The sequence below is a fragment of the Anomaloglossus baeobatrachus genome, unplaced genomic scaffold, assembly GCF_048569485.1.
Source record: "Anomaloglossus baeobatrachus isolate aAnoBae1 unplaced genomic scaffold, aAnoBae1.hap1 Scaffold_347, whole genome shotgun sequence".
Taxonomy (NCBI): Eukaryota; Metazoa; Chordata; class Amphibia; order Anura; family Aromobatidae; genus Anomaloglossus; species Anomaloglossus baeobatrachus.
Window position 1 is genome coordinate 65,515 of NW_027442835.1, and position 27,253 is coordinate 92,767.

Genomic DNA, 27,253 nt, shown 5'->3' on the forward strand with positions numbered 1-27,253 from the left:
TTTGGTTACGAGCGTCTGCAGCTGCTAGGAGCCGGGCTCCCTGCACACGTTACCAACGTAAACATCGGGTAACTAAGATAAGTGGTTACCCGATATTTACCTTGGTTATGAGTGTCCGCAGCTCTCAGGTGGGGGAGAGGGAGGGGGAGAGACAGAGAGAGAGGGAGGAGAGAGAGGGGGAGAGAGACAGAGGGAGGAGAGAGAGAGACTGATCACGGAGGCTGGCTTCTGTGCATGCTCAGTAGAGCAAGCAGGATCCTGTCTATCAGCACGCCAGCGTTCACATGCGTTTGCGTGCTGTTTAGTCAGGATCCAGCAATTTGCAGAAGTTGGACGCAGCTCAAAAACGCTACAAGTAGCGTTTTTGAAAGATGTTAAAAAACTGCAAGTCGCTGGATCCTCACTATAACGCACGCAAACGCAGGTGAACGCAGGTGAACGCATGTTAACGCGAGTCCATTGCAAATGCATTGAAATGAAAACGCATTTGCACTGGATCCGTTTCTGCGTTAAAAAACGTTCAGGACGCATGTTAAATAAACGTAGTGTGAAAGCAGCCTAACAGTTATAGAAGATACAATATTTAGAGGGAAAAAAGACAACCCTGCTCGTGAGAGCTTACAATCTACAATGAGATGGGGGGAGGGGCAAGGTACAAGTGCTTATTTACAATGACAATCCAGCCATCTCAAGGAAATGGGGGATAGATAATGGCTGCCTGGACCAGTTGGCCAGAACCTTGAGATGCATTTGGGTGCCATGGAGTTTGACGTGGGGTTATATTCTGAGACGTTGTGGAGGAATTATATGAATTTAGTTAGGCTAGGGAGTGTGATAGGTCACCCTAAAAAGATGCGTTTTTAGGGTGCGTCTGAAGCTGAGTAAGTTGTGATTTGTCCTAACTTCTTGGAGTAGACCTTTCCCTAGGATTGGTGCAGCTCGGAAGAAGTCTTGGATTTGGGAGTGGGAGGTTCGAATTAGTGTGCATGTTAGTCGAAAGTCATTTGCAGAGCGTAGATAACGGGTGGGGTGAAAGACAGAGAGGAGGGTGGAGATGTAGGGGGGTGACGCACTGTGGAGAGCTTTGTGGTGATAGACAGAGAGGAGGGTGGTGATGTAGGGGGGAGCCGCACCGTGGAGAGCTGTGTGGGTGAGAAAAAGCAGTTTGAATTGGATCCTGTGATATATGGGCAGCCAGTGCAATGACTGGCACAGAGAGGTGGCATTCGAGTAGCGGTTAGCCAGATAGGTGACCCTGGCTGCTGCATTAAGGATGGACTGTAGAGGAGAGAATCTAGTTAGAGGGAGACCAATTAATAGAGAGTTACAGTAGTCAAGGCGAGAGTGGATCAGGGCCACGGTGTGGGTTTTTGTCGTTTCCATGGTGAGAAAGGGGCGGATTCTAGAGATGTTCTTGAGGTGCAAGCGGCAGGAGCGGGCAAGAGATTGTATGTGGGAGGTGAAGGAGAGATCAGGGTCAAGTATAACACCCAGACAGCAGGCTTGCTGCCTAGGACTTATCGTTGTGCCACACACAGAGAGGGAGATGTCAGGTTTAGGAAGGTTGGAAGATGGAGGGAAATGAAGAAGTTCAGTTTTGGAAAAGTTAAGTTTCAGATAGAGAGCAGACATGATGTTGCAAACTGCAGTCAGGCAGTCACTTGTGTTCTGTAGTACAGCGGGGGTGAGCTCAGGGGATGAGGGAACATTACTACAGGAGAAAAGGATGGACACATTACTATAAGATGGGGACAAGGATGGACAAATTACTATAGGGGACAAGGATGGGCACATTACCTCAAGGGGACAAGGATTGGCTCATTGCTACAGGGGACAAAGGATTACTACAGGATGGTGGAACATTAGTACAGGATGGGGATACGCATGGATACATTACTACAGGGGACAAGGATGGTCACATTCCTACAGGGGACAAGGATGTAACACCAATATCACAACCCACTAGTGGGGACTCAAAGCATATAGAAATGTCATACCAACACCAAAGGAGAAAAATATCCAAGCCAAGAATATAAAGATAAAAATTTGTATATTCTTTATTGAACAATAATAAAAAAATAAACACAATAAAATGGAACAACCCAAGGGACAGATGGTATTAATTGGGAGGATCTGGCAACAATCCTAATGTAAATTGTAAATAAACTAACCAGCTTCAAGTAAGTAACATAAAAATGTGATGTCCCAATACTGTATCATCAAATATATAAATTCAAATATAAATAAATTAATACTCACAAGGGTGAGAAATTAGAATGAAAAAACAACATTTGGACATCATATGATATAAGACAATAAGATGGCAGAGGAGAGGTTAAATATCAGGGTCCAAAAAAGGGTAAAAAGCGGTATCTCCATGCACCTGACGCTTGTTTTGCAACCTCAATGCTTTGTCCAGGAGCAAGGAAAAGTTATAATAAAATATTTAGAACATTGTATGGGATGTACTAACTTCTGTAATATACTGTGAATATATAACAATGTGAAATGTTCAATGCACATGGAATATTGCTTTTTATTTTCAGAAAACAGACGTCTATTAGTCACTGTATGTATTATAATTATAATGTAACATTAACATGCTTTCCCTTTCTTGTTTACTTACTTGCCTTTACTTTGACTGTCTTTTGTGTTTTCTTGTTTAGTTTGTCAAATATATGGTTTCTCCCCGTGTGAGTTTTTCTTAGAGGTCTACAAATATTCAAGTAAAATATTTCTCACCTTCTATGTATGATAATGGCTTCTACCCTTATGAGTTTTGTGATATTAAAAATAGGACATTTGTGTGTAAAATATTTTCCTCATTCTAAACATGTCAATAGTTTCTCACGTGTGTGAATTAGTTGGTGTTTAGCAAGACTTGATTTATCTGCAAAACATTTCCCACATTCTGGACATGAATATGGCTTCTCTCCTGTGTGAATTCTCTGGTGTGTAACAAGGGATGATTTTTGGTTAAAATGTTTACCACATTCTGAACATGAAAATGGTTTCTCCCCTGTGTGAATTATTTGGTGTCTAACAAGACGTGATTTATCTGCAAAACATCTCCCACATTCGGAACATGAAAAAGGCTTCTCCCCTGTGTGAATTCTCTGATGTATAACAAGATCAGATTTTTGGTTAAAATGTTTCCCACATTCTAAACATGAATATGGCTTCTCCCCCGTGTGAGTTCTCTGATGTATAACAAGATGTGATTTACAGTTAAAATGTTTACCACATCATGAACATGAAAAAGGCTTCACCTCTGTGTGAATTCTCTGGTGTGTAACAAGGTGTGATTTTTGGTTAAAATGTTTACCACATTCTGAACATGAAAACAGTTTCTCCCCTGTGTGAATTATTTGGTGTCTAACAAGACTTGATTAATCTGCAAAACATCTCACACATTCTGAACATGAAAAAGGTTTCATCCCTGAGTGAATTCTCTGGTGTATAACAAGATCTGATTTTTTATTAAAATGTTTCCCACATTCTGAACATGCATATGGCTTTTCACCCGTGTGAGTTCTTTGATGTGAAATAAAATGTGATTTCTGTGCAAAACATTTCCCACATTCTGAACATGAAAAAGGCTTTTCTCCCGTGTGAGTTCTTTGGTGTGTAACAAATTCCGATTTATGTGCAAAACATTTCCCACAATCTGAACATGAAAAAGGCCTCTCCCCCGTGTGAGTTCTCTTGTGTCTAACAAGATTTGATTTCTGGTTAAAATGTTTCCCACATTCTGAACATGAAAAAGGCTTCTCCCCTGTGTGTATTCTTTGATGTGTAACAAGAAATAATTTACGCGTAAAACATCTCCCGCATTCTGAACATGAAAAAGGCTTCTCACCTGTGTGAAATTTCTGGTGTTCAACAAAAACAGACTTATTTATAAAACATTTCCCACATTCTGAGCATGAAAATGGCTTCTCCCCTGTGTGAGTTCTGTGGTAACTAACAGAATCTGAAAAAAATCTTTTCTCCCTTGTTTGAATATTTCGATGGATTTTTTCATATTCTGAAGTTGAAAATGGCTTCTTTCCTGTAGGAACACTTCGATTTTTAATGCCACTTTTGTGATTTTTATTTTTCTTAAAAGTCTGTGATGAATCAGAAGGTAGAACCTGTTTAATTGAATCAGATGATAGATCTTTGCTGTAAAGAGATGATAGTATATCTGAAATAGAGTCACTCACTTCAGTTATATCTTGTGTGATATCAAGGTCATCTGATGTAAAAATTGAAGATGTCAGTTGTCCATCTGATCTAATAGTACAGTCATCTGTCAAGAATGAAAATTATTTTAATATCAGCACATTTAAAGGGGTGGTCCACCCATTTTTTTTTTTCCCCCAATGATTTTCACTTATTATTGTCTGCATCTTCTTCAATAGCCTCTATTTCCATTTCTGGCACTGAGCGGCGCTATCCTGCACGCTCAGTGCCTGTCACATGACCGCCTGGAGCTGTGGCCGCCGGCATCCTCTGACGTCCCGGCATTTCCGGGCTCTCAAACAAGACGGGTACGTCACAGGATGCCGGCGCCACTCACAGTGAGTGACAGGGCTGTGGGCGGTGACTACCGCACGTCACAGCACAGCATCGAGGGGAGGAGCCGGAGAACTTTACTGTGGAGCGGTGAAAGCAGACGCTTACCAGCATTCAGCTGTGGCAGGTACGGGCTCCAGTGTGGAGTACAGGGGGGGTTTCCTCCACTGAAATCCCCCCTGTCACGCAAGTATCTGATCACACTGTCCACCCGCCCGCTCTGCTCAGCTGTCAGGAGAACGGGCGGTGTCGGCAGTGTGATCATATACTCCCCCCAGCAGCACAGCTGCATGGGACCAATCTGCTCCACTCTGTCACCTGCACTACAAGTTCCAGAGTGGAGACAGTGACATGCTCTGCTCTGACACATAGTGTGCTGCATGTCACTAATTGTCTCCACTATGGGACTTGTAGTGCAGGTGACCAGATGATACATGTCACTGTCTCCACTCTGTGATTTCTGCTGCATACTACCAACTGTATACACTCTCACCTGCACAACAAGTCCCACAGTGGAGACAGTGACATGCAGCACACTATGTGTCAGAGCAGAGCATGTCACTGTCTCCACTATGGGACTTGTAGTGCAGGTGAGAGTGTATACAGTTGGTACTATGCAGCAGAAGTCACAGAGAGGGGCAGTTAGTGACATGTATCATCCGGTCACCTGCACAACAAGTCCCAGAGTGGAGACAGATAGTGACATATAGCACACTATGTGTCAGAGCAGAGCATGTCACTGTCTCCACTATGGGACTTGTAGTGCAGGTGAGAGTGTATACAGTTGGTACTATGCAGCAGAAATCACAGAGAGGGGCAGTTAGTGACATGTAGCATCCGGTCACCTGCACTACAAGTCCCATAGTGGAGACAGATAGTGACATATAGCACACTATGTGTCAGAGCAGAGCATGTCACTGTCTCCACTATGGGACTTGTAGTGCAGGTGAGAGTGTATACAGTTGGTACTATGCAGCAGAAATCACAGAGAGGGGCAGTTAGTGACATGTAGCATCCGGTCACCTGCACTACAAGTCCCATAGTGGAGACAGTGACATGCAGCACACTATGTGTCAGAGCAGAGCATGTCACTGTCTCCACTATGGGACTTGTAGTGCAGGTGAGAGTGTATACAGTTGGTACTATGCAGCAGAAATCACAGAGAGGGGCAGTTAGTGACATGTAGCATCCGGTCACCTGCACTACAAGTCCCATAGTGGAGACAGATAGTGACATATAGCACACTATGTGTCAGAGCAGAGCATGTCACTGTCTCCACTATGGGACTTGTAGTGCAGGTGAGAGTGTATACAGTTGGTACTATGCAGCAGAAATCACAGAGAGGGGCAGTTAGTGACATGTATCATCCGGTCACCTGCACTACAAGTCCCATAGTGGAGACAGTGACATGCAGCACACTATGTGTCAGAGCAGAGCATGTCACTGTCTCCACTATGGGACTTGTAGTGCAGGTGAGAGTGTATACAGTTGGTACTATGCAGCAGAAGTCACAGAGAGGGGCAGTTAGTGACATGTATCATCCGGTCACCTGCACTACAAGTCCCAGAGTGGAGACAGATAGTGACATATAGCACACTATGTGTCAGAGCAGAGCATGTCACTGTCTCCACTATGGGACTTGTAGTGCAGGTGAGAGTGTATACAGTTGGTACTATGCAGCAGAAATCACAGAGAGGGGCAGTTAGTGACATGTATCATCCGGTCACCTGCACTACAAGTCCCAGAGTGGAGACAGATAGTGACATATAGCACACTATGTGTCAGAGCAGAGCATGTCACTGTCTCCACTATGGGACTTGTAGTGCAGGTGAGAGTGTATACAGTTGGTACTATGCAGCAGAAATCACAGAGAGGGGCAGTTAGTGACATGTATCATCCGGTCACCTGCACTACAAGTCCCAGAGTGGAGACAGATAGTGACATATAGCACACTATGTGTCAGAGCAGAGCATGTCACTGTCTCCACTATGGGACTTGTAGTGCAGGTGAGAGTGTATACAGTTGGTACTATGCAGCAGAAGTCACAGAGAGGGGCAGTTAGTGACATGTAGCATCCGGTCACCTGCACTACAAGTCCCATAGTGGAGACAGATAGTGACATATAGCACACTATGTGTCAGAGCAGAGCATGTCACTGTCTCCACTATGGGACTTGTAGTGCAGGTGAGAGTGTATACAGTTGGTACTATGCAGCAGAAATCACAGAGAGGGGCAGTTAGTGACATGTAGCATCCGGTCACCTGCACTACAAGTCCCATAGTGGAGACAGTGACATGCAGCACACTATGTGTCAGAGCAGAGCATGTCACTGTCTCCACTATGGGACTTGTAGTGCAGGTGAGAGTGTATACAGTTGGTACTATGCAGCAGAAATCACAGAGAGGGGCAGTTAGTGACATGTAGCATCCGGTCACCTGCACTACAAGTCCCATAGTGGAGACAGATAGTGACATATAGCACACTATGTGTCAGAGCTAGAGATGAGCGAACCGGTCCCGGTTCGGCTCGAGGCCGGTTCGCCGAACGGGGGTCCCGTTCGAGTTCGGTTCGTCGAACGTTCGACGAACCGAACTCGAACGTATAGGCTATAATGGGAGGCAATCACAAACACATAAAAATGCATTATAAATGTACACAAACAGTTAATAAACATTGCCATAACACTTACCGGTCCTCGCGATCCCTTCTGCACTCTGTCTCCTGCCGCTATTCCATCCGATGATCGCTGAATCCTCCCGGTGACCTGCACTGCCAGCAGAGAAGCAGGACCTATCGTGACGTCAAAATAGCCATGTGACCAGTCACGTGGCTATTATCTCATTGGCTACACACTGGTCACATGACTATGACACGTCATGTAGGACCTGCGAGTGCATCTCTCCGGTACACGGTGCACATATGTGTATCGCCGTGTACCGGCGACATGCTCTAGCACACGGTCGACTCCCCGTTCTGTTAGGGACCGGCTGACACAGCCGGTCATTAACGGAGATCACCGTTGCCATAGCAACGCAGTTAGCGGTGACGTCACCGCTAACCGCGGCTCCGGGAGCACCGTTGCTATGGTAACGCGTCTGTCAGCGTTACCGCTAGCAGCCAGCAGTGATCACTCACGGAGTGAAGGCTGCACGCTGCTTCCCGATTGTAGTGAGCATTGTAGTTAGGATGGAGGTTCCCCAGCCCCAAGTGATGCCCCTCACTACAATCGTCACTACTACTACACTAGAAAGAAAGAAGACAGAAGAGCAGGATCGTGGAGGGCTGACAGGGGTAATAAAGATGGAGTCTCTAATGTGTCTGTGTATTTATTTCTATTAAAGTATTTTTTCTCTGTGTGGTGTCTTTTTTTAACCCTTTATTGGAGATTCTTAATGGCCGGGTCAAACGTGCCTGACATTAAGAATCTCTGGCTTAATACTGGCTGGTAAAACAAAGCCAGTATTAACTCATGATTACCCAACAAGCCACCCGGCTCCAGGGCTGTTGGAAGAGTTGGATACAGCGCCAGATGATGGCGCTTCTATGAGAGCGCCATTTTCTGGGACGGCTGCGGACTGAAATCCGCAGCAGAGGCGCCCACAAACCTCGGGCTAACCTGTGCTGCGGATTCCAATCCCCAGCTGCCTAGTTGTACCCGGCTGGACACAAAAATAGGGCGAAGCCCACGTCATTTGTTTTTTAATTATTTCATGAAATAAGTGAAATAATTAAAAAAAACGGGCTTCCCTATATTTTTGGTTCCCAGCCGGGTACAAATAGGCAACTGGGGGTTGGAGGCAGCCCGTGGCTGCCAGCTGTACCTGGCTAGCATACAAAAATATGGCGAAGCCCACGTCATTTTTTTGGTGGGCAAAAAACTTCTGCATACAGTCCTGGATGGAGTATGCTGAGCCTTGTAGTTCTGCAGCTGCTGTCTGCTCTTCTCCATACAGACAGACAGCAGCTGCAGAACTACAAGGCTCAGCATACTCCATCCAGGACTGTATGCAGAAGTTTTTTGCCCCCTGAAAAAATGATGTGGCTTCGCCATATTTTTGTATGCTAGCCAGGTACAGCAGGCAGGTACGGCTGCCCCCAACCCCCAGTTGCCTATTTGTACCCGGCTGGGAACCAAAAATAAAGGGAAGCCCTTTTTTTATTATTTCATGAATTTCATGAAATAATTAGAAAACAAATGACGTAGGCTTTGCCCCATTTTTGTGTCCAGCCAGGTACAACTAGGCAGCTGGGATTGGAATCCGCACCACCGGTTGGCCTGAGCTTTCTGGGCCCCACTGCTGCGAATTGCAGTCTGCAGCCACCTCAGAAAATGGCATTTTCATAGAAGCGCCATCTTCTGGCGCTGTATCCAACTCTTCCAGCACCTGCCTGCTATACCTGGCTAGCATACAAAAATATGGCGAAGCTCACGTCCTTTTTTTGTAGCTTTTTGGCAAAAAAAAAAAAAAATGCTTCCCTGGATTTTCCATTGCCAGTGAAGGTAACACCAAGCAGTGGGGGTTAGCAGCCAGTAGCTGCTTGGATTACCCTTAGCTAGCAATACAAAAAATGCAGTGGGAGCTAACATATATTTTTTTTAATTATTTATTTAAATAACTAAAAATAAAATGGGCTTCCCTGTATTTTGATTGCTGGACATCACAGTGCTGTAAAAATAAATCTTTAAAAAAATGACATAGCGCTCCGCGGTATTTTTGATTCTCAGCGCAGATAAAGCAGACAGCTATGGGTTGCCACCCCCATCTGCCTGCCGTTACCTTGGTTGGCAATCAAAATACAGGGAAGCCCATTAATTTTTTCTATTTAAAAAATAGTTAAAAAAAAAAAATTACGTTGGGTCCCCCCATTTTTGATAGCCAGCTAGGGTAAAGCAGACGGCTGTAGCCTGAAAACCACAGCTGGCAGCTTTACCGTGGTTGGGGATCCAATGTGGAGGTCCCCTCAGGCTCTTTTTTATAATTATTTTATAAATATTAATAATTACACAATAAAAGTAGGGGACCCCCCAAATTGGATCACCAGCCAAGGTAAAGCGGACAGCTGTGGTCTGGTATTCTCAGGGTGGGAAGGTCCATAGTTATTGGGCCTTCACAGCCTAAAAATAGCAGGCCGCAGGCACCCCAGACGTGGCGCATCCACTAGATGCGCCAATCCTGGCGCTTCACCCCAGCTCATCCCGTGCCCTGGTGCAGTGGCAAACGGGGTAATAAATCGGGTTGATACTAGCTGTAAAGTCACCTGAGATCAAGCCCAGTAGTTTGTGATGTCATGGCGTCTATTAGATACCCAACATCATAAACTGTCAGTACTAACAAAAACAAAAAATCGACAAAAGAAATTTATTTGAAAAAACAGTCCCCAAAACATTTCCTCTTTCACCAATTTATTGTAAGAAAAAAAATAAAGGGGTCCCACGACGACTCTGGACCGTCTAGAATATGGGGGGGAGACACTCAGGGAACGTATCCCCCATTTTCTAGGAGTGCGGACCCTTCATGTGAGGAGTGTGGGTGCAATGAATCTGCACTCACTCTCCCCGGGTCCACAGCAGCAGAGTCCATGTCGTAATGGTTGCTACCAAAGCTGCAATGCCCTGCTCATGAGGTAAGGGCATGCCTAATCAGGAGAACTACTGTAGAGGAAGCTCTGCTCACTGGTATATAGGTGCTCAGAGGTAATAATAGATAAAATTAGTGAGTAACCTCGGCACTCTATATCTCCCAGACTAAGTCAGTAAGTCACAACGGATAGTAATGCAAAATCACTCTATATTGGTCCGTATTAAGAAAATTTTTTTTTCATAAGCATATATGTTTTTGTCCAAAACAAGTTACAAATGACGTTTCGGCCTGAGCCTTCGTCAGATTGGACTTATCTGCATGTAATCATGAAAAATGACAATAATCAGTATCACATAAGAGTGAGAGAACAATAACATAAACTCGAACAATGTAGAGGTACAATTGGGATGCAGCAAAAAAATTGCAACACAGCAAGAAATGAAACACATGATACAAATGTCATAATACAGTACAAGGACAATATAGTAATGACAAATATGGGGTCAGAGTAGGCTTAGACAGCTCTGGTACGAAAGAGATGTCAATCATAAAGTAACATGTGCAGTAGGTGTAGAGCTACACTATGCATGGCAGAGCTAATGGGTAGACCGACCATAGAAAAAGTAGAGAAAAAGTGGAGAAAAAGTGGAGAATAAGTGGAACATAAGAGGAGAAAAAGTGGAGAAAAAGTGGAGAAAAAAGTGGAGAAAAAAGTGGAGAAAAAGTGGAGAAAAAGTGGAGAAAAAGTGGAGAAAAAGTGGAGAAAAAGTGGAGAAAAAGTGGAGCATAAGTGGAGAAAAAGTGGAGAAAAAGTGGAGAAAAAGTGGAGAAAAAGTGGAGAAAAAGTGGAGAAAAAGTGGAGAAAAAGTGGAGAAAAAGTGGAGCATAAGAGGAGAAAAAGTGGAGAAAAAGTGGAGAAAAAGTGGAGCATAAGAGGAGAAAAAGTGGAGAAAAAGTGGAGAAAAAGTGGAGCATAAGAGGAGAAAAAGTGGAGAAAAAAGTGGAGAAAACGTGGAGAAAAAGTGGAGCATAAGAGGAGAAAAAGTGGAGATTAAGAGGAGAAAAAGTGGAGAAAAAGTGGAGAAAAAGTGGAGAAAAAGTGGAGAAAAAGTGGAGAAAAAGTGGAGCATAAGAGGAGAAAAAGTGGAGATTAAGAGGAGAAAAAGTGGAGAAAAAGTGGAGAAAAAGTGGAGAAAAAGTGGAGAAAAAGTGGAGAAAAAGTGGAGCATAAGAGGAGAAAAAGTGGAGAAAAAAGTGGAGAAAAAGTGGAGAAAAAGTGGAGAAAAAGTGGAGAAAAAGTGGAGAAAAAGTGGAGCATAAGAGGAGAAAAAGTGGAGAAAAAAGTGGAGAAAAAGTGGAGAAAGTGGAGAAAAAAATGGAGAAAAAGTGGAGAAAAAGTGGAGAAAAAGTGGAGAATAAGAGGAGAAAAAGTGGAGAAAAAGTGGAGAAAAAGTGGAGAATAAGAGGAGAAAAAGTGGAGAAAAAGTGGAGAAAAAGTGGAGATTAAGAGGAGAAAAAGTGGAGAAAAAGTGGAGAAAAAGTGGAGCATAAGAGGAGAAAAAGTGGAGAAAAAAGTGGAGAAAACGTGGAGAAAACGTGGAGAAAAAGTGGAGAAAAAGTGGAGAAAAAGTGGAGAAAAAGTGGAGAAAAAGTGGAGCATAAGAGGAGAAAAAGTGGAGAAAAAAGTGGAGAAAACGTGGAGAAAAAGTGGAGAAAAAGTGGAGAAAAAGTGGAGCATAAGAGGAGAAAAAGTGGAGAAAAAGTGGAGAAAAAGTGGAGAAAAAGTGGAGCATAAAAGGAGAAAAAGTGGAGAAAAAAGTGGAGAAAAAGTGGAGAAAAAGTGGAGAAAAAGTGGAGATTAAGAGGAGAAAAAGTGGAGCATAAGAGGAGAAAAAGTGGAGAAAAAAGTGGAGAAAAAGTGGAGAAAGTGGAGAAAAAAATGGAGAAAAAGTGGAGAAAAAGTGGAGAAAAAGTGGAGAATAAGAGGAGAAAAAGTGGAGAAAAAGTGGAGAAAAAGTGGAGAAAAAGTGGAGAAAAAGTGGAGAATAAGTGGAGAAAAAAATGGAGAAAAAGTGGAGAAAAAGTGGAGAAAAAGTGGAGCATAAGAGGAGAAAAAGTGGAGAAAAAGTGGAGAAAAAGTGGAGAAAAAGTGGAGAATAAGAGGAGAAAAAGTGGAGAAAAAGTGGAGAAAAAGTGGAGAATAAGAGGAGAAAAAGTGGAGAATAAGTGGAGAAAAAAATGGAGAAAAAGTGGAGAAAAAGTGGAGAGAAAGTGGAGAAAAAAATGGAGAAAAAGTGGAACACCCTTTGGTACCTTTCATGTGGCACTAAGGGGTGCTTAGCTTTGTATTTAGCCAAAAAAATGAAAAAAAAATGACATAGGGTTCCCCCTAGTTTTGTAGCCAGCTAGGGTAAAGCAGACGGCTGCAGCCTGCAGACCACAGCTGGCAACCTCACCTTGGCTGGTAATCCAAAACTGAGGGCACCCCACGCTGTTATTTTAAATTAAATAAATAATTAAAAAAAAAACCACGTAGGGGTCCCCCAAAATTGGATCACCAGCCAAAGTAAAGCAGACAGCTGGGGCCTGATATTCTCAGACTAGGGAGATCCATGGTTATTGGAATCTCCCCAGCCTAAAAATAGCAGGCCGCAGCCGCCCCAGAAGTGGCGCATCCATTAGATGCGCCAATCCTGGTGCTTCGCCCCAGCTCATCCCGCGCCCTGGTGCGGTGGCAAACGGGGTAATATTTGGGGTTAATACCAGATGTGTAATGTCACCTGGCATCAAGCCCTGGGGTTGGTGAGGTCAGGCGTCTATCAGATACCCGACATCACCAACCCAGTCAGTAATAAAAAAAAAATAGACGACAAACACATTTTTATTTGAAAAAACACTCCCCAAAACATTCCCTCTTTAACCAATTTATTAGATTGAAAAACAAATCCAGGTCTGGTGTAATCCAAGGGGTTGCCATGACGATCCACACTGTCCCAGTCAATGAAGAGCAGGATGTTCCCCATTGGCTGGGAGAGCAGTGCAGTGACCTGAGCTAACATCAATGGGTCAGCCCAGGTCACTGCAGGGGGGTGACAAGTGCTGCTGTCAGCGAGGTACATTACCTGCGCTGATCTCCAGCACACTGACAGCCCCTGTCACTGAGGTCAATGACCGGCGCCTTCACAGCAAGTATCGCGAGAGGTCCGTGACGTCACCGCCAGTGTCAGTCTCGGGTCGGAAGCGATAGGTGATGTGACAAGCGGCGGCCATGGAGGACAGTGACAGCGCTGAGGTCGGGATGGCGGGACTTCATCACCGCAGGTAAGCCGAGCGAGCGAGCGGGCGGGCGGGCGGGGGGAGGGGAGGGGAGGGGAGGGGGGGGGGTGGATGTGTGTGTGTGTGTGTGTTTGTGTATGTATGTGTACATGCCGCGGGCAGGAGGGGGTGGAGCGAGCTGAGCGGGAAAGTGTGGGCTTCCTGCACGTAACTAAGATAAACATCGGGTTACTAACCAAAGCGCTTTGCTTGGATACCCGATGTTTATCTTGGTTACCAGCTTGTGGCAGGCTGCCAGCGATGGCTCCTGCTCACTGTAGCTGTAAAAAGCCCTGCTTTTTGCTGCTAGAACCGTTCTCGAACGTATCTAGAACTATCGAGCTTTTAGCAAAAAGCTCGAGTTCTAGTTCGATCTCGAACAGCCCAAAAATCACTCGAGCCTAGAACTGGAGAACCACGAACCACGAACCGCGCTCAACTCTAGTCAGAGCAGAGCATGTCACTGTCTCCACTATGGGACTTGTAGTGCAGGTGAGAGTGTATACAGTTGGTACTATGCAGCAGAAATCACAGAGAGGGGCAGTTAGTGACATGTAGCATCCGGTCACCTGCACTACAAGTCCCATTGTGGAGACAGATAGTGACATGCAGCACAGAAAGACCAAAGGATAAAAGCTCTATTACCATGATTAGGCAGTGCACACAGGAAGGAGGGGAGGGAACTGTTGTGGTGGAGATCTGAGGGGAGGGAACAGTCAGAATGGGTTGGGAGATAGATTGCTAGTTACTGCAAAGGATTATGGAAGTTGTAGTAACTGAACACAGGAAGTTAAGAGAGAGATTAACTCCATCAGAGCTGGAGCCAGAAATGAAGATGTTATGCTAGACCATGATAAAAGATAATATTGGTAAAATAACGTGATAGATGTGTTTAGAGGCACATAATAGCAAGATTTATCAAAAAAAACAAAACAGTTTTGGTAACTGGACAACTTCTTTAAGGATATAATTAATAAAATATCTAAATAAATTGCAAGTTATGGAGCAAAAAGTAATCATTTACTAAAACAAAGACCGTACACAATCTAACAGTAGACCTCAGAGTAGGAACTACGGTAGTAGAACATAGATTTCAACCCTCTTTGTTCACTTTGCCTCCTGTATATTGGAATAATAAGCCACCAAATAATATTTTATCAGCCAAAATTATACAAAAAAATCAATTCCTTCAGTGAAAAAAATGGAGGGTTTCCACAATGGTTGTAGCTGACGACTCTTGATTATAAAAGAGATATGGTTTCATAATCCAATTCAGCAAAATCCCAAAGCCAAAAGTCCTCGATGCTTCTCAGCCTTGCAATGTCCCAAACACTGTTAGTATCTACATGTTTGGCATTGCCACAGGGAAGAACCCACATAAATATTTACGCTGTGTGTCTCATGGAGCACGAGCTGGGTGTTATGTATTGTACAGTAAAATGGCAGATTTGCAATTTTCACTATACAACATCCACTCCATACTAATTTCCAGAGACTGCCTGTGGGGTCAAGGTAGTCATTTAGACTAAAGCAGAATACAGTAAATGCTATTTACTGACTATATGTTGCGGTATCATTGTTTGTTTTAACCCCTTAGTGACGGAGCTAATTTTCACCTTAATGACCAGACCAAATTTTGCAATTCTGACCAGTGTCACTTCATGAGGTTATATCTCTGGAACGCTTCAACGGATCCCGGTGATTCTGAGACTGTTTTTTCGTTACATATTGGACTTCATGTTAGTACAAAATTTTGGACAATGTTTTTTGCATTTATTTATAAAAAAAAATTGAATTTTGGCAAATATTTTGAAAAATTTGCAATTTTCAACTTTTGAATTTTTATACCGTTAAACCAGAGAGTTCTGTGACACAAAATAGTTAATAAATAACATTTCCCACTTATCTACTTTACATCAGCACGATTTTGGAAACTAAATTTTTTTGTTAGGAAGTTAGAAGAGTTCAAAGTTTATTAGCAATTTCTCATTTTTACATCAAAATTTACAAAACCATTTTTTTAGGGACCACATCACATTTGAAGTGACTTTGAGAGGCCGAGGTGACAGAAAATACCCAAAAGTGACCCCATTCTAAAAACTGCACCCCTCACTCTGCTCAAAACCACATCCAAGAAGTTTATTAACCCTTCACGTGCATCACAGAAACTAAAGCAATAGCACCAAATTCCTCCTTTTTTCCAGAGGAAATACCAAGAAATGGACCACACAGTTTGTTATGCAATTTGTTATGAGAGCAGTGATACCCCATATGTGGCAAAAAAAAACCCAACTATCTTTGGACAAACAGTAAGGCTCAGAACAAAAGGTGCATGATTTGAATTTTGTAAAAGTTGAAATAAATTCTAGGCACCATGTCACATTTGCAAAGCCCCTAGGGCACCTATACAGCAGAAACCCCCATAAGTGACCCCATTTTGGAAACTAGACCCTTCAAGCACTTTATTCAGGGGTATCGTGAGAATTTTGAATCTACAGGTACTTCACAAAAATGTTGCTGTAGCGCCAAATTTCTCACTTTTAGGCTACCTGCCCACAATCCGGCGACACTGTGTCTAGGATGCAGTGCCAGCCCTCCTGCAGAGATGTATATGCTGTCCACAGGAGAACGCAGCTGCCTGTGTATACAATCTGGGTTCGGGCCACTGCGGACTTTATTCTTCCTCCGAAGAACACTTTAGTCTCTGCAGCATAAATTGACATGCTGCTGCTCAGGAAGCCGCGCCGCAGGTCAGTTTATGCTGCAGAGAAAAGAAGTGACGTGGGCAGGAGATTTCTAAAAATCCTTCCTCTGTTCTTGTACTGCACAATGCAGCGTTATGGACGCAGTGAAAACACTCTGCCTCAAAAACGCTGCAAATCCTGTTGTGGGCACAAAACCTAAAGAGCTAGGATGGATGGATGGATAGATGTCTAACACATATATAATGTCCTACCGCCTGCATATTCTAAGCTGGTGCTCGTTAGTGACTTTCATTGTGTTGTGCCTTGTATTTAGCCCAAATATAAATAATTAAAAAAAAAAACCACGTGGGGTCCTCCCCATTTTTGATAGCAAGCTAGGGTAAAGCAGACAATTGCAGCCTGTAGACCACAACTGGCAGCTTCACCTTGGCAGGTGATCCAATTTGGAGGGCACCTCAGGCTGTTTTTTAGAATTATTTAGAAATAATAATAAAAAAAAACACGTGGGGTCCCCCTCAAATTGGATTACCAGCCAAGGTAAAGCAGACAGCTGTGGTCTGGTATTATCAGGGTGGGAAGGGCCATGGTTATTTGGCCTTTCCCAGCCTAAAAATAGCAGGCCGCAGGCGCCCCAGAAGTGGCGCATCCATTAGACGTGCCAATCCTGGCGCTTCGCCCCAGCTCATCCCATGCCCTGGTGCGGTGGCAAACGGGGTAATATACGGGGTTGATACCAGCTGTAATGTCACCTGGCATCAAGCCCAGAGGTTAGAGATGTCACGGCATCTAAACAGATACCCGACATCACTAACCCAGTCAGTAATAGAAAAAAATAAAGACAAAAAAAAAAAAATTATTTGAAAAAATGCTCCCCAACATATTCCCTCTTTCACCAATTTATTGAAAATAAACAAATTCTGGTCGCTGTAATCCATTTTGGAGGTCCCACGACGACTCTGTACCTTCTAGAATATGGGGGGCACGCTCAGGGAACGTATTCCCCATTTTTTGGAAGAGCAAGCTCTTCACGTGAGCAGTGTGGCTGCAGTAATCTGAGAATACTGCACTCACACTGCCCCAGTCCAACTTAGGGCAGAGTGACCTGCAGTAACCTCATTCCAGAATATGAGGGGCACGCTCAGAGAACATACCCCCTATTTTCTAGAACAGCAGGCCCTCCATGTGAGGAGTGTGGCTGCAGATTACTGCACTCACGCTCTCCCGGTGCACGGTACAGCAGCTGAGCAGCAGTGAGGTCAGCGTCCCTGCTTACAAGGACCTGGCTGACAGCCGCTGTCTGCGCATGCACCGCCAGCTTTCCAGAAGGAGGCAGAGTGATCGCGGGGACCGGAGCAGAAGCCAGGTACCGGGGAGGACCGGGGGCTGACGGGGAGTGACGGCGGGAGACCTGGCAGGACCTGGGGATGACTTTTCTGTTGCATGTGACGTGTCACATGCGACAAAAATGAGAGCAGGCTGAATGCGGGCCGCGCGCTACTGTGCGCCACGCCATTTTGCATGCTCCGGAGGGGGGGGAAGGGTGAGGGCTCTGGAGAACCGGAGGGGGCTCCGGGGGACCAGAGAGCTCCGGTGTACCGGAGGAGAGCTCAGGGGGAGGACATTTCCCTCCGACCTGAAATGTTTGATCATTTCAGATCGGAGGGAAATGAATGCAGAGCCGGCGGTGGCGGCAGTTTTCAGCACGCGTCGGCGCCATCTTGGATTTTCCGGAGGGGGTGGATGGATTTCTCCGGTACCGGGGGCCTTGGGGGCACTAGGGGCTCATATTTATTTCTCATCTGACATGTTTGATCACGTCAGATGAGAAATAAATCAATTTTACCTGCCGTTTAATTTTTTTTAATGTGACTGGCGGAATACGGTGTATACCGGCGATCAGTTTATCGGGGTCCAGAAAAAACACCCCGATTCATAATCTGGGGGGGCTCGGCTACCCCCGGTAGCTGAAACCCTCGAGATTTTCGGTCGCTGGGGGGGCGCTACAGTGTTTTTTTGGCCCGACACTTTAAAGCGGCGGAACAGAATAAGTACCCTGTTTTTCCGCAGCTTTAAGTCGTACGGCCGTCGTTATGAGGTTAAAAGCATCCAAACACAATGTTTGATCACTTCTAATTATTGTAAATTTTTAACAAATTTCTGATTTATTTTTTTTTTGTAAATGGAAAACATTACAATGTTCTTCTTACTGGAGTGGAATTTAAATACTTTTCCTTTTTATCTAACTGTGAAGTGAATATGTCTAAACCACAGATGATTAATATTAATATGCCGGGGGCTGAAGCCTTACACTTAGTTCTACATTTCCCTTTAAATGGCGGAATAACCACATCAAATATTTAGGGATCACTAAATACTCTAAATTTTTTATCTCTTCTATGTAATATTGAGAGCGATTTATTGAACTGGTCCGAGCTCTTGGTTTCATGGTTCAGTATGGTTAATATGCTGAAGATGGACATTTTACCAAGGATCCATTACCTCTTCCAGACTATCCCCTTCAACCTACCCAGATCTTTCTAAGACTTAAATCTTTTTCTTCCAGGTTCATTTGGGGAACCCTGAGGTCCAGGCTTTCACACGGTTATGGGTATGATACAATAACCAGAAGTAGGGTCACCTCAACTGGCTGTCATACTAGGGGCCCTAAACTAATAATGGAGAAGCTCCGCTACAACTATTATGGTTGGTGCTCAGAATAAAACGCTAATATAGTAGAAAAATATTTCTGGAACACATAAGAATTCACACAGGATATTATGATATTCTAGAAATAGGCTGGATGCTGTTGCATCGGGAGTGCAGTGAAATGAACATCTGTCTCTGCTTAGTGGTGCTGACAGGAGCAGTGGACGTGTGTCACTGTTTGCGCTTTCCAACATATCTGTTGTATGTCATCCTTACACATTTGTGTATTGTATGTGTTGCGTCATTTGACCTCTTTCACCCCTGTGCACTTTCTCTTCCTTGTTGTGTGCTGTATATTGGTATCTGGTGTTGTGCTTCTTGAGCTGTGTTCACTATGTGCTGTCTCCCCTGTGTGCTGTGTATGTTTACACTATATGGTCTCTTCTAAGCTGTCGTGACTATAATTGGAATCTCTATCTCTCACTCTCTCAGTGCTGCCCACCATGTCTCTCTCAGTGCTGCCCCCCATGTCTCTCTGTGCTGCCCCCCATGTCTCTCTCAGTGCTGCCCCCCATGTCTCTCTCAGGGCCGCCCGCCATGTCTCTCTCAGTGCCGCCCGCCAGGTCTCTCTCAGTGCCGCCCGCCAGGTCTCTCTCAGTGCCGCCCGCCAGGTCTCTCTCAGTGCCGCCAGCCATGTCTCTCTCAGTGCCGCCAGCCATGTCTCTCTCAGTGCCGCCAGCCATGTCTCTCTCAGTGCCGCCAGCCATGTCTCTCTCAGTGCCGCCAGCCATGTCTCGCTCTGTGCCGCCAGCCATGTCTCGCTCTGTGCCGCCAGCCATGTCTCTCTCAGTGCCGCCAACCATGTCTCTCTCAGTGCCGCCAACCATGTCTCTCTCAGTGCCGCCAACCATGTCTCAGTGCAGCCAGCCATGTCTCTCTCTGTGCCGCCCGCCATGTCCCTTTCAGTGCCACCCACCATGTCTCGTCACTCACCTCTATTTGGGCTCTACCTGCACTGTTGTGCCTGGTTACCATGGCTATAATGTTGGCGCAAAGTGCGGCTGCGCAACTGACAGTGCCGCAGTGCATTGAGGGATACGGTAACATCCAACAACTGACAATTATGTATGTAGATGTGGTATGCGTAGCACAATGTTAGGCTGGTTTCAGACGTCCGTGTTTCAGGTACGTGTGACATCCGTTTTTAACACGGATGCCACACGTACACACATCAGGTGTGTATACAAATGTGTGATCGATGCGCGGCTGGTCCTGCACTTGCGTGGGAAGAGCGGTGACGTCAGTGCCGCGGTGCATGCTGGAATAGGGTTACAGAAACTGGCTATTATGTATGTTTATTCTGCAAAAAAAGTCAAACTCAGTTTTGACAGCATTTCGGCTCAGTGGTGAGCCTTTGTAAAGGTAAATTAATCATTAGGTAGACAAATGAATATTTTGTAGAGATAGAGCATAAAGAATAAATGATGTAGCCAGGGAATAAGAAGAGGCAAGGAGAGCCAGTGAGACCAGGAAAGGTGAGTGCAAGGATCAGTGTCCGATGTATAGGCTGTCCAATAGCAAACTGTCCCTTATTCACTGCAAGCACACACAGGTAAAACAACAATACATGCTCAGGGAGAAATAAAGTACAGGGAGGAAAAAAACAAGGATATTTCCACAGCACACCAAATAGCATACGACAGTTCACCAACAACAGGATCAGCACGCACAAGACCGATAACGCTGGAGCAAAGCTAGAGCCATCTTCGGCATGTGAGGCTAGCTTCTACCACTTATTATATGGTGGAGGCGGCTGTGATAGGACCTCAGCAACCTGTGACCCCAGCAGCAATTCATTAGTCAACAGGAATTAACTCCTGCTAAACCGAAGACCAGAGTGCACTAAAAAGACGACACCTGACTCTGGCTGAGCAAATGTGAATAGGGTCTATAGTCACCATGACACCTAGTCAGTGAGGGGTAGGACACCGCATGACATATACTCAGTATTGATGCACTCTAGGGCACAAGGAGGGGAGGGGCAGGTGTTCCAGTTTTTGGTATACCATAAAGCCTCTGTCAGGACCGGGACGACGGATGGGCCCAGGAGGTGGATCCACTGGACCGAGTATCCCACTGGGGGGCAGGGTACACGGCAGCCGGAGCACTGGCGTGGCAGGGACAGGTATAACCAGGTCAGCAGAGTCACAGAGTTCTTCAGGACGGTAAGGAAACAGGCACAGGTACCAGGGAGCAAAGACAAGAAGTCTACAGGACACGGCACCAGGGGGCCTGAGCACCTAGCTCAAAAGACAAAGCTTCCAGACACGTTGATCAGGCAACGCCCCTATGGAAGGGCCAGTCTTATATATCCAGCACAGCCGTATGTCACATCCTGCTTCAGGTGTGCTGGGTCCATAAAACCAGGAGAGTGGGCGCGGCCTGGTCCTATACAGAGGCCTGAGGCTAATACTCAGAGTCAGACTCATGAGACCAGGAGCAGGACACAGGAGAGCACAAGCGGGAGCGGCAGCCATGACCGGTGGACACGTGGAGTGGATCAGTGGGTAAGGAGCAGTGCAATGACGGTGAGGCCGGATCAGTGGGTACGGAGCGGTGGTGCGATGCAGGTGCGACTGGATCAGTGGGTACAGAGCGGTGGTGCAATGCAGGTACGACTGGATCAGTGGGTATGGAGCGGTGGTGCGATGCAGGAACCGGCTCAGTGGGTAAGGAGGGCTGCTGGGACACCGGGAGCGTGACAGTACCCCCCCCTTGAAGCCCCCCTCCCCGCGGCCGGGACATGTAGGCGCGCCGAAGAGGGGCAGCAACGTACTTCCGGGACAACCAGGACCGAGCCTCGGGACCGCAATCCACCCAATCGACCAGGAAGGACTGCCTACCCCAGACCGTTTTCATGGCCACTATGTCCCGTATCGGAGAACCCAAGTCAGCGGCAACGGAGGCAACGGATAGGGGAAGACAGTCAGAAGCAGGACTGGAGTCGTGGGCGACCGGTTCGGGCGTCTCGGACCGGGTACAGGATAGTGTGTCATCCTCAGTAGCAGGGGGCACCAAAGTCTCAAGTGCCAGGGATGGTGGAACGACGCTGGACTGCGTCGACTCTGCTTCTGGGTCCGGTGGCACCACAGGCACAAGTGCCAGGAGCTGTGGTACACCGCTGGACTGAGTCGTCGCCTCTTCTTCTTCCTGCGGCATAGCAGGCTCAGGTGACAGGGGCCGAGGAACGGGCTGTAGGCAGTGGTCATGACACAAGGACCCCCAGCGAGTAATAGCGCCAGAGTGCCAACTAATGGCAGGGTCATGGAGTTGAAGCCAGGGTAGGCCCAACAGGAGCTCAGGAGCCATCCTCGGGATCACATAGAAGGTGATGGTCTCAGTATGCAAAGGGCCAACCTGGAGTCTCACTGGTTCAGTGGTATATCGGACAGGTTCGTATAGCAGTTTGCCGTCCACGGAGGCGAACCAGAGGGGCTTGGCAAGCGAGATCACAGGTATCTGGTATCGGTCCACTGCAGACTGGTGTATGAAATTAGCCGCTGCCCCAGAATCGATGTGGGCCTCTGCTGTGAACCTGGTCTTCTTCGTCGTCACCTGGACAGTCTGTGTAAGTGGAACGGAGGGGATTCCGGTGCCAAGGGTACCGGTTCCCACCATCCCTTGGGCCTGGGGTCTACCAGGTTTCTCAGGGCATGTCCGAAGCATGTGTGACCCGTCTCCACAATAGAAGCACAGGCCCAGGGCGAGCCGTTCTGCACGGCGTTGCTTGGCTTGGTTCAGTCGGTCAATTTGCATGGGTTCCGGAAACATGTCACAGGAAGGCAGGGGCAAAGGAGCGGTAGGCCTCTGCGGGGACAAGGCGTGACGGGGTGGTCGCTTCTCCCGGAATACCTCTTTAGTTCGCTCCTGGAAACGGAGGTCAATCCGGGTGGCTAAGGATATTAAAGCGTCCAAGGTGCGTGGAACGTCACGGCCAGCAAGCTCGTCTTTGACGCGGCCAGAGAGTCCTTCCCAAAAGGCCGCCGTCAAGGCCTCATTGTTCCAGCCCAGCTCAGAGGCGAGCGTGCGGAACTGGATGGCGTATTGGCCGACGGTCAGGGTCCCTTGGCGTAGCCGGAGGAGCGAAGAGGTCACTGTGGTGGTACGTCCGGGTTCATCGAATGTACTTCGGAAAGCGTGCAAGAATTCCCGGATGTTAGTGGTCATTGGATCCTCATTCTCCCACAGGGGGTTAATCCAGGCTAGAGCTTCGCCTTCCAAGTGTGACATCAGGAATGCCACTTTAGCCTGGTCTGAGAAAAACAAATGAGGAAGCAACTTGAAATGCAGGGAGCACTGGTTCAAGAAGCCGCGGCAGGACTTGGGATCCCATGCATAGCGAGGCGGAGCAGCGAGGCGAAGTTGCGAGGCCGTGGCGGAAACTGGTTCGGAGCCGGAGACTGGTTGCTGCGTGGACTCAGACGAGGCAGCGGTCTGCAGTGTATATAACCGGTGGTCCATGGACGCCAGGAATTTCAGCATCCGGTGTAAGGTGTCACGCTGTTGCACCAGTTCCTGGCGTAGTTCGGCCAGCTCAGATGTTTGTGCTCCAGCGGGATCCATGGCCTGATCAAACTGTCAGGACCGGGAGGACGGATGGGCCCAGGAGGTGGATCCACTGGACCGAGTATCCCACTGGGGGGCAGGGTACACGGCAGCCGGAGCACTGGCGTGGCAGGGACAGGTATAACCAGGTCAGCAGAGTCACAGAGTTCTTCAGGACGGTAAGGAAACAGGCACAGGTACCAGGGAGCAAAGACAAGAAGTCTACAGGACACGGCACCAGGGGGCCTGAGCACCTAGCTCAAAAGACAAAGCTTCCAGACACGTTGATCAGGCAACGCCCCTATGGAAGGGCCAGTCTTATATATCCAGCACAGCCGTATGTCACATCCTGCTTCAGGTGTGCTGGGTCCATAAAACCAGGAGAGTGGGCGCGGCCTGGTCCTATACAGAGGCCTGAGGCTAATACTCAGAGTCAGACTCATGAGACCAGGATCAGGACACAGGAGAGCACGAGCGGGAGCGGCAGCCATGACCGGTGGACACGTGGAGTGGATCAGTGGGTAAGGAGCAGTGCAATGACGGTGAGGCCGGATCAGTGGGTACGGAGCGGTGGTGCGATGCAGGTGCGACTGGATCAGTGGGTACAGAGCGGTGGTGCAATGCAGGTACGACTGGATCAGTGGGTATGGAGCGGTGGTGCGATGCAGGAACCGGCTCAGTGGGTAAGGAGGGCTGCTGGGACACCGGGAGCGTGACAGCCTCCATGCTTAATTGTATTTTAAATATAATCATAAATCCTTCCAACAAAATATAGACTGAGCTGGAAGAATCTATGAATCCTATAACATTATTTATATTCCTCTGGGATTGGATAATTCATAAATCTAATATCTCTTCTATACCTGGCCCTATGCCTCCATTCATACGGGATTCACAGGATGCTAATACTTTTAGGCTATGTGCCCACGGGAGCTCGCACCTACGGATATATCCGCAGGTACGGCCGCAGGTTTCCCGCAGCTGCTCGCCGGAATCCGCAACTATTTTTAGCTGCGGTAGTACAGCGAAATAGCTGTGGAAAACCTGCGGACATTCATGCGGATTACCTGAGGAAGTCCCGGACCTATTATCCTCAGCATGTTCCGCAGCCGCACGTATCCGCATGGGTTACAGTCACATATCTGGTCTTTTCCATTTAATCCCAAGTCAAGAGGTTTGGCTGAGACCCTTAATGGAGTTTGAAAAACTTTGTATCAAAGAGGAAGCTCCTTCTCATTGTGTTGCTGAGTAGGTTGTTGAGGGAGGCAGAAAGATTAAATTCCCTGGCTCCATTTCAGGGGGCATGGGAACGGGAGCTCAATAGATCATTTTCTCCTGCTGAATGGGATGTGATCTTTACTCTTAGGGCAAAGTCACAATAGCGCATTTCGTCTTATGCTAGTGTGGCGCCCCTGACCTGGTCAGGCACCACTGAGTACTGCACCCATGCTGGGGACAGTACAAACAGGTAATCCAGAAGGCTGACCGAGGTGTGACTACACAGGCGCATAGTGATCAGGTCTCACACATGTACCTTTGGGAGGACCCCTGGGGATCCCAGGAGGGGGCAAAGCCTTCACCTCCACTGGAATAGTGGAGGGGGCCAAAAGCCTCCATCTCCACTCAAGGGGTGTGGTAAGAGAGCCTGGTTGCTAGGTGGCGTAGGCAAGAACAGGAGAGGAGGGGCAGTGAGCCGGCTTAGTGCAGAGTCCAGGGAGCTCCGAGGAGAGCAGACCCCTGGGGCTGTTGCAGTCTAACAGCGCCCGCGCAGTGGCTACCGACGGGGGAGAACGGTCACCTAGGAGTGCTACCCGAAATCCATCTTCAGCTAAAGAGAGAGCACGGAGTGGGAAGTAAGGAGACTGCTAGGGAGTACCAGGCCCAAACGGGCGGCAGATCCCGGAGCGGGGATAGATCTACCTTTCCTCGCTAAACCTGCCGGTGTGGGGCCCTCAAAGCCCACACCACAACACCCAAAAGCCGCAGCCACGTAGCCACAGTTAGGGCCCATAGTTCACAGGAGGCAAGCAGCTGGAGTGATCTGGTCCAGGCGACAAGCAAACGGCAACCAAACGAAGGGGAGAGAGGCTTCAGCAACTTCCCTGGGTGACCCCCATAGGGACTAAAAGTCGGGGTTACCCCAAACCACCAAGGGCTAAGGAAGGCGAGTCGGTAGTCACCATCATCAGTCAGCCTGAAGGATACCTGGTTCCAGCTTGGTTCATCCCAGCTACGCCCGGGTTACTCACTCTGCCATCAACTGTGAGTAAAACCCCTGAAAGACATCCTGCTTGTGTGGAGTTATTCTGCGCCTTGTGGTTCTACACACTTACACAGGGCCCTGGGGCTTGCCTCACTCTCAGGAGGCTATTACAACTAACTGCACCCACCATCAGCCCCAGGCGTCCCTTAACCTGCAGTGGCGGTCCGCACTGACCGCAATTCTGAGAGTGGCGTCACGACAATCCTACAAGAAGGTTTCCTACCTGTGACAAGATCCAGCCGAGTGGAGTCCCTGAAGGTAATGCACCGACACAACACCTGTGGGGCTTCACATCAGAGCACTGAATGCGATATACTAATGACCCTAGGCTCCTGCTCTGCTGCGAGCGTGAGCTGAGTGTCATGCAACTGTGATCTGATCCTGTGATCGGATCACAGCTGCGGAGGAGAGGTCCATTGTCAGCCTGTGCGTATATTGCACTGCACTTGGATGTCATCAGAGTGCAGTCCAATGTTTCATTCGTACATTCGTATTCATAGACTTGTATGGGTGCGAGTGATCCGAGACTCGGATACAATCACAGCATGCTGCAATTTTTTTCCTCAGTCCGATTAGGGCTGAGGAAAAACTCACAGATCTGAGCTGCAGCATTGTCTTACATGGGGCCGAGTGCAATATGAGATTTTCTCGCATTGCACTTGTGCGAGTCATACGCAAGTGTGACTCTGCCCTTACTTATCAGATCTCCGTATCTTGTCACGTCCGAGAGACTAACTATAAGATCTTGTCAAGGTGGTATAGGACCCCCAAGCACATTCATCATATGCTCCCTGGTACATCTGATAAGTGTTAAGCCTGCTTTACACGTTACGATTTCGCATACGATGTCGTATGCGATCGTAACCGCCCTCATCGTATGTGCGGCACGTTCAATTTGTTGAACGTGTCGCACAAACGATTAACCCCCGTCACACGTACTTACCTGTCCATACGACCTCGCTGTGGGCGGCAAACGTCCACTTCCTGGAGTGGGAGGGACGTTCGGCGTCACATCGACATCACGCGGCAACCAGCCAATAGAAGCGGAGGGGCGGAGATGAGCGGCACGTAAACATCCCACCCACCTCCTTCCTTCCACATTGCCGGCCGGGAGCCATTGGACGCAGGTAAGATCTGTTCATCGTTCCCGGGGTGTCACACACTGCGATGTGTGCTACCCCGGGTACGATGAACAACCTGACGTTCAATTTTTAGTAATTGAACGCCGTGCATGCGATGAACGTTTTAACGTTCAATCGCAATCGCACGTAGCTGTCACACAATACAATATACCTTACAATGCCGGATGTGCGTCACTTACGACGTGACCCCGCCGACACATCGTAAGATATATTGTAGCGTGTAAAGCGGGCTTTAGAAATGTGATTCACCTGTGGGCAATATAACCAATCTTTGGTGGGGCAAGTTTGTGACTCAATCTTTGATCTCTTTAATAAAGTCTTTGGTACAACACTACAGAACTCTCCAGAAGCAACGTTACTTTCAGTATTTCCATTGTCAATTTCATCCATCAAGAAAGGTCTCTTCTGAATATCTCTGACAGCAATGAGGCAAGTCAT

The 27,253-nt window shown here is 47.2% G+C and overlaps 1 protein-coding gene across 1 annotated transcript; it reads right to left on the reverse strand.

Annotated features, from left to right (window-relative positions):
* Positions 1-1,258: 1,258 nt before the first annotated feature.
* Positions 1,259-27,253, reverse strand: LOC142272291 (uncharacterized). The gene is made up of 2 exons (XM_075332503.1): positions 27,175-27,253; positions 1,259-4,291 (listed from the first exon to the last, which is right to left on the reverse strand). Exons 1-2 carry the CDS (start codon positions 27,251-27,253, stop codon positions 3,390-3,392), a joined length of 981 nt encoding a protein of 326 aa, XP_075188618.1. The 3' UTR covers positions 1,259-3,389.

Bases quoted from the DNA above. Each gene is read 5' to 3' on its own strand.
- LOC142272291 (XM_075332503.1), bottom strand. From the start codon at position 27,253: ATGACTTGCCTCATTGCTGTCAGAGATATTCAGAAGAGACCTTTCTTG. The intron at 4,292-27,174 runs GTAACGTTGCTT...CATTCTTGACAG, and splicing joins TGACAATGGAAATACTGAAA to ATGACTGTACTATTAGATCA.